The sequence below is a fragment of the Palaemon carinicauda genome, chromosome 14 (genome assembly GCF_036898095.1).
Source record: "Palaemon carinicauda isolate YSFRI2023 chromosome 14, ASM3689809v2, whole genome shotgun sequence".
NCBI lineage: Eukaryota > Metazoa > Arthropoda > Malacostraca > Decapoda > Palaemonidae > Palaemon > Palaemon carinicauda.
In genome coordinates, this window is record NC_090738.1 from 39805243 (window position 1) to 39812742 (window position 7500).

At 32.0% G+C, this 7500-nt stretch overlaps 1 protein-coding gene across 3 annotated transcripts in view; it reads left to right on the top strand.

Annotated features, from left to right (window-relative positions):
- The window catches only part of LOC137653532 (ATP-binding cassette sub-family C member 5-like), a 157132-nt gene that overhangs the window by 45503 nt on the left and 104129 nt on the right, over positions 1-7500 (top strand). Inside the window, exon 1 of one of the 3 annotated variants that reach the window (XM_068387008.1) lies at positions 5886-6023. The exons of the other annotated variants lie outside the window; for them this stretch is intronic. Within the exon in view, the coding sequence (XP_068243109.1) occupies positions 5992-6023 (32 nt within the window). The 5' untranslated portion in view covers positions 5886-5991. Of the gene's footprint in view, positions 1-5885; positions 6024-7500 lie in introns of those variants that run through there. 3 annotated transcript variants of the gene reach the window in all.

A 7500-nucleotide genomic window follows, 5' to 3' on the forward strand; every position in this document is an offset into this window, starting at 1 on the left:
TAATAATCTTTCCTTTAATGTAATATTCCTCCTCTAAAAGTAATATTCTTCCCTTAAAGATAATTCTTCCTCTTAAAGTAATATTCTTTACCTTAAAGTCATATTCTTCCTCTTAAAAGTAATTTTCTTCTTCTTAAAGTAATATTCTTTCCTTCAATATAGTATTCTATCCCTTAAAGTAATATTCCTCCTCTTAAAGTAATATTCTTTCCCTGAAAAGTAATATTCTTTCCCTTAAAGTAATTTTCTTTCCCTTTAATCAATATTCCTTCCCACAAAGTAATATTCTTTCCCTGAAAGTAATATCCTTCCACTTGAAGTAATATTCTTCTTATTTAAGTAATATTCTTCCCGTTAAAGTTAAATTCTTCCCCTGAAAGTAATATTCTTCCTCTTGAAATAACATTCTTCCCGTTAAAGTAATATTCTTCCTCCAAAAGTAATATTCTGCCACTAAAAGTATTATTCTTCCCCTTAAAGTAATACTCTTTCTCTTAACGTAATATTCTTCCCCTTTAAGTAATACTCTTCTCCTTTAAAGTAATATTCTTCCCAAAAGTAATATTCTTCCCTCTTCCCCTTAAAGTAATATTCTTCCCGTTAAAGAATATTCCTCCACAAAAATAATATTCTTCTAGCTTCCCCTTAATGTAATATTCTTCCCCTAAAAGTCATATTCTTTCCCTTGGCGTAATATTCTTCCCCTAAAAGTAATAGTTTTCCCATAAAAGTAATATTTTCCCCTAAAAGTAATATTCTTTACCTTGGAGTAATATTCTTTCACTTGGCGTAATATTCTTCCCCTGAAAGTAATAGTCTTCACCATAAAAGTAATAATTTTCCCCTAAAAGTAATATGTTTTCCCTTAAGTTATTCCTCCCCTTGAATATTCTTACCATTAAGTAAGCATATTCCTTCCCATAACGTAAGTATATTATTCCCCATTAAAGAAATCATATTTTCATTAAGGGGAATGTGAAAGAAATTTTGCGATGTGAAATACGGGGAAAATCCATGCGTTATTTAAGTCAGTACTGATTCACATTAACGAACGAACGAACAAACTCATTCTTTTAGAAAGGTAAATTCAAAATTCTCCAATTATATTAGAAAGGTAAATTTAAATTCCTCCTATTATAATAGAAAGGTAAATTCAAAATTCTCCAATTATATTAGAAAGGTAAATTTAAATTCCTCCTATTATAATAGAAAGGTAAATTCAAAATTCTCCTATTATATTAGAAAGGTAAATTCAAAATCCTCCTATTATAATAGAAAGGTAAATTCAAAATTCTCCTCTTATATTAGAAAGGTAAATTCAAAATTCTCTTATTATATTAGAAAGGTAACTTCAAAATCCTCCTGTTATATTAGAAAGGTTAAATTCAAAATTCTCCTATTATATTAGAAAGGTAAATTCAAAATCCTCCTATTATATTAGAGAGGTAAATTCAAAATCCTCCTATTATATTAGAAAGGTAAATTCAAAATTCTCTTATTATATTAGAAAGGTAAATTCAAAATTCTCCTATTGTAATAGAAAGGTAAATTCAAAATTCTCCTATTATATTAGAAAGGTAAATTCAAAATCCTCCTATTATATTAGAAAGGTAAATTCAAAATTCTCCTATTGTAATAGAAAGGTAAATTCAAAATTCTCCTATTATATTAGAAAGGTAGAAAGGTAAATTCAAAATCTTCCTATTATGTTAGACAGGTAAATTCAAAATTCTCCTATTATATTTGAAAGGTAAATTCAAAATTCTCCTATTATATTAGAAAGGTAAATTCAAAATTCTCCTATTATATTAGAGAGGTAAATTCAAAATTCTCCTATTATATTAGAAAGGTAAATTCAAAATTCTCCTATTATATTAGAAAGGTAAATTCAAAATTCTCCTATTGTAATAGAAAGGTAAATTCAAAATTCTCCTATTATATTAGAAAGGTAGAAAGGTAAATTCAAAATCTTCCTATTATGTTAGACAGGTAAATTCAAAATTCTCCTATTATATTTGAAAGGTAAATTCAAAATTCTCCTATTATATTAGAAAGGTAAATTCAAAATCCTCCTATTATCCCATGAGAAAAATCAATTGAATTGTGTCATTTTCCTTGCATTATTATTCATTATCTAAAAGCAACGTGCCCATAACGATGTGATTAAAGGTTATATAAGAGAGGGTCGAGAAACAAAGCTCCTTCCGACCTAGATACCTCCATTATGCATCCTTATTAATCGGAAATTATCCATAAAAAAAATATACTTTTCTCAACCGTATTTCAGTAAAATACAGGCAACCGTAATTTTACCCTATACTTTGTTATTATTTCTTAATGGTTGGTGACCGTAATATCACTCCTTTACGTCAATATATCCGTTTTTTAAAACGGTAAATACCAGGCAACATTTATTCTAGGATTTTTACTGTTTTTATAGGCCAAATTTTTAACAGTGTACCTAACTAGAGGTCCACACTAGGCCATGCAATTTTTACAATCTTCAAATTAGAGGCGCAATGTAAACGTGTATTTTGTAACCCATGATGTTGTTACAAACAGAAAATATGTGTGGATTTACATTGCTCTTAATCATATGATTAGAGTAAAGCTTTGGCCGAGAAGAAATAATTTAGTAGGATGAATGTTCTGTCAATTAGAGAAACGAGGGTCTATTGTAAATGTTTAAAGAGTGCATTGCGTTTAACCTCCGCCAGCGAAGTTGGTAGGAGGTTATGGTTTTGCCCCTGTTTGTGTGTGTGTGTTTGTTTATGAACAGCTTCCTGGCCACAATTTTAATCGCAGAGTAATGAAACTTGCAGGGATTAACTGTTATGTTAATAGATGGAAATGATTAAATTTTGAAAGGTCAAGGTCAGATGTCAAGGTCAAGGTCAAGCAAAATGTCCAATTCACGTAATCAGCTATAAGTTTGGACATCGTTGTCACAGCGACTTCAAAACGTGGTTCACATTTGAGTGTGTGAAAATCCACGCCAACTAATACATGTTAAGGTCAAATTTCAAGATCAAGGTCGAGCAAAAGCTCGAGAAATAAGCTGCCGCGGCGGAGGTCTGCACTCTACTGAGTGCCCCTCTAGTTCTTTCCTTGTGAGGATAATGGACATACCTTCCTTCTCTTTATCCTCCTCATCCTCGTCCCATTTCCTTCATGCTATCGTTATTATCAAAGCGGTCTCCTTATTCTTCATTATCACTGTATATTTCACTTTCTTACATCAGGGTTTAAATTCGTGCCTGTGCCATATGGCCATTACATTAAATGCTGCAGCTTTTTACCCTAGATTACCTCAAAACATTTTCTAATTTCATTAAATTTGAAGCTAGTAGAAGCGAAATCACCTTAGAATTGCCTTAAAACCATGAAAATTACCTCAAACTAAGGTAATTGCCTTAAAAGTTTAAACCCTGATCGTTAGGGCTGTGGTGGCCGATGTGGTAACCGTCCCTGACTGGTGAACGCCAGACTGGGGTTTGAGTCCCGCTCAGATTCGTTAGTTTCTTTGGTCGCTGCAACCTAACCATCCTTGTGAGCTAAAGATGAAGGTTTGGGGGGAGCTTATAGGTCTATCTGCCGAGTCATCAGCAGCCATTGCCTGGCCCTCCTTGGTCCTAGCATGGGTGGAGAGGGGACTTGGGCGCTGATCATATACACATATGGTCAGTCTCTAGGACATTGTCCTGTTCGATAGAGCATTGTCATGAGCGGCCTCTAAACTGTCACCACCAACATTTCTTTTCATCATATTCGCATGTGGCTCTGGAGAAGAAATGGTGCTTGTTTTTTTTTTTTTCTCGCGTGTTGGATACAACTTTTTTTTAGGTGTTTATTCTGTCTTTCTATTTAGTACTTCGTGCAACGGAGCCACCCATTTAAGGTTTTTATGGTTAATGGATGAAGCGTAACACGAATGCTGCAGAGAGGGTATTTCTGTACTTTTGAAAACGATACGTGCGTATATAGGCGTATGTCCCATTAAAAAAAAAAAAAAGCCTTGGGGCTCAAAGGTTAAGAAGCCGCTCATGAATGGCAGAGGCAATGGAGAGGGACATTGCCCAATAAAGCAGGACAATGCCCTAGAAACTGACCATATATACATATGATCAGCACCCAAGACCCCTCTCCACCCAAGCTAGGATCAGAGAGGGCCAGGCAATGGCTGCTGATGACTCAGCAGATAGACCTATAGTTTCTCCCAAACTCCCCCCCCTCCCCCTCCTTCGCTCACAAGGAGGGTAAAGTTGAGGCGACCAAAAGAACTAACGAGTTTGAGCGGGACTCGAAAAATCTATGGACGAGAAAGTTGGGAATTAAGAGAACGTTCCTACGGCCTCCCATTATTCATCTGCTAGTGTGACTAGCAAGTATATTATATATATATATATATATTATATATATATATATATAATATATATATATATATGTGTGTGTGTGTGTGTGTGTGTTTGTGGTGTGTGCGTGTCTGTTGGTATGTATGTATGTGTGTTTATGAAATTAAGAAAGTTATTTTTGGTTTTCTAAGAATACAAGCTGAAGTCCTTCAAGTAGTAGATAATATGTATATATATATATATATATATATATATATATATATATATATATATATAGATAGATAGATAGATATGTGCGTGTATTATATGCATGTCTGAAACATAAGTATAAATTTCCTATTCGATAAGAAATAAAATTTTTAAACAATCGAAAAAAAATTCTATTCATGATTTTTTTCAGTTTTCGAAAACTGAGGGGGATCAGAACATTGATAATTTACAGAATCTTATTTGATTGATTTCCTATTAAGAAAGATTTAACTTTTTTCCCTCTGAAAAGGAAATAAAAAAAAGATTGAACTTTTTTCCCTCTGAAAAGGAAATCAAATGAACAGGACGTAAAATATTTTTGTGTTTGGCTTTGGAAACTTTGGAAAATGAAGAGGAAAGTTATTTTTTTTTGTAATTTTCTTGAGGTCGAAGGAGTTATTTCATTAGTGATCACAGAGACAGAAAGAACAAATAATAGTAATAATGATAATAAAAATAATGATAAAAATGATATTAATAATAATAATATTAATAATAAAAATAATAATAATAATAGTAATAATAATAATAATAATAATAATAATAGTAATAATAATAATAATAATAATAAAAGGAAAAAAAAGACTCCATTTGCTTATGTGCGGAGAACGGGTGTAAATTTTTTTTTTTTTTTTTTTACCTTTAGAATTTTTTCACTTATGAGAAAATAATAAAAAAACAAGAAAATTGTGGAGAACGAGTGTGTAATTGTTTTTTATATGTTTTGTTAAGTTTTTAGAAAATTTTTCACGAATCAGAAAATAATCAGAAGACAAGAAAATTGCAGTGTGTAATTGTTTTTTATGTTTTGTTAAGTTTGTTTTTAATTTTTCACCCATCAGAAAATAATCTAAAAACAAGAAAATTGCGGAGAACGAGTGTGTAAATTGTTTTTTATGTGTTTTGTTAAGTTTTTCGAAAATTTTGACCCTTCAGAAAATAATCATTAAAGAAAATTGCGGAGAAGGAGTGTATAACCTTTTTATGTTTTGTTAAGTTTTTTGGGAATTTTTCACTCGCCAGAAAATATTCATAAAACAAGGAAATTGCTTAGAACAAGTGTATAATAGTTTTTTATACGTTTTGTTAAGTTTTTTTTTTTTTTAGAAATTTTTCACAAATCATAAAATATTCATAATACAATAAAAATGTGGAGAACGAGTGTATAATTGCTTTTCAAGTTTGTTAAGTTTTTAGAAATTTTTCACCCATCAGAAAATAATCGTGAAACAAGAAAATTGCGGAGAACAAATTTATAATTGTTTTTTTTTTATGTTTCAAGTTTTTTTTTTTCAAGAAATTTTCCACCCACCAGAAAATAAAATAAGAAAATTATTTCTGGAATTCGACTGAAACTTCAATGAAATAGTTTCTCAAGATCTTTTATAAGATGAAGAAAGTCATCGTCATCACTGAGCCCAAGTAAGTTGAAGAGGAAGTTTTTTATTTTGAAGTTTTATAGTTTTAATAAATATCGTAATAAAACTAAAAGGAAATCCTTTTTTTTTTTTTTTTTTTTTTTTTTTTTTTTTGTAAACTAGTATTGATAAACCTACTATTTTATAGTATAAAGGTTTAAAGGCTACTCATGAATAGCAGAGCAATGGGACAATGACATTACCCTAGCAAGCAGGACAATGCCCTAAAGACTGGTCATATATTATTGTTATTCTTATAATTATTATTATTATTATTATTATTATTATTATTATTAAATGCTAAGCTACAACCCTAGTTGGAAAAGCAGGATGCTAAAAGCCCAGGGGCTCCAACAGGGAAAATAGCCGGTGAGGAAAGGAAACGAAGAAATATTAAATAGTTTAAGAATAGTAACAACATTGAAATAAATATTTCCCATATAAAGAATAAAAACTTCAACAAAACAAGAGAAAGAGAAACTAGATAGCATACTGTGCTCGAGTGTACCCTCAAGCAAGAGAATTCTAACCCAAGACAGTGGAAGACCATGGTACAGAGGCTATAGCACTACCCAAGACTAGAGAACAATGGTTTGATTTTGGAGTGTCCTTCTCCTAGAAGAGCTGCTTACCATAGCTAAAGAGTTTCTTCTACCCTTACCAAGAGGAAAGTATGATCAGCACCCAAGACTCTCTCCACCCAAGCTAGGACCAGAGAGGGCCAGGTAATGGCTACTGATGACTCAACGGGTAGACCTATAGGCTCCCCCAAACCCCCCCCCCCCCCATCCTTAGCTCACCAAGATGGTAAGGTTGCAGACACCAAAGGAACTAACTAGTTTGTGCGGGACTCGAACCCCCGTCTGGCGATCACCAGGCAGAGACGTTACCGATAAGGCCATCGTCATTATTATTATTATTATTATTATTATTACCCATAAAATATCATCAAGAGCCACATGTTTAGAGATGTTTTTTTAATCACTTTTCTTTATTGAGTGCTGATAAAAATTCTTTTTCAACACGGACTCAAATTTGAAAATTGTAACATTTGTAATGGCCTAGTGTGGACCTCTGGTTAGGTACACTGGTAAAATTCTGCCGTAGAAAACGGTGAAAATCCTGGAATAAATCTTGCCAGGCATTTAACGTTTTCAAAACAGATATATTGTCGTAAAGGAGTGATATTACGATCACCAACCTGTAAAAGATAATAACAAAGTATGGTAAAATTACGGTCGCCTGTATTTTATTGAAATACGGCTGAGAATAGTATATTTTTACGGAAAATTTCTGATTAAAATTACGTATTTTTTAACATTGTACTTTGCCTTTGTAAGGGCTCATAAAACTTGTCTTTCTGCATACGTATGTAGGATAAAACTGGACATATATTACAAGTAACATCTATCTTTTTCTTCTGTTAACGTGGTTTTTCCTCATTTGTATGAGGGTAAACATGGTTGCCTTCTTTTTGAAGA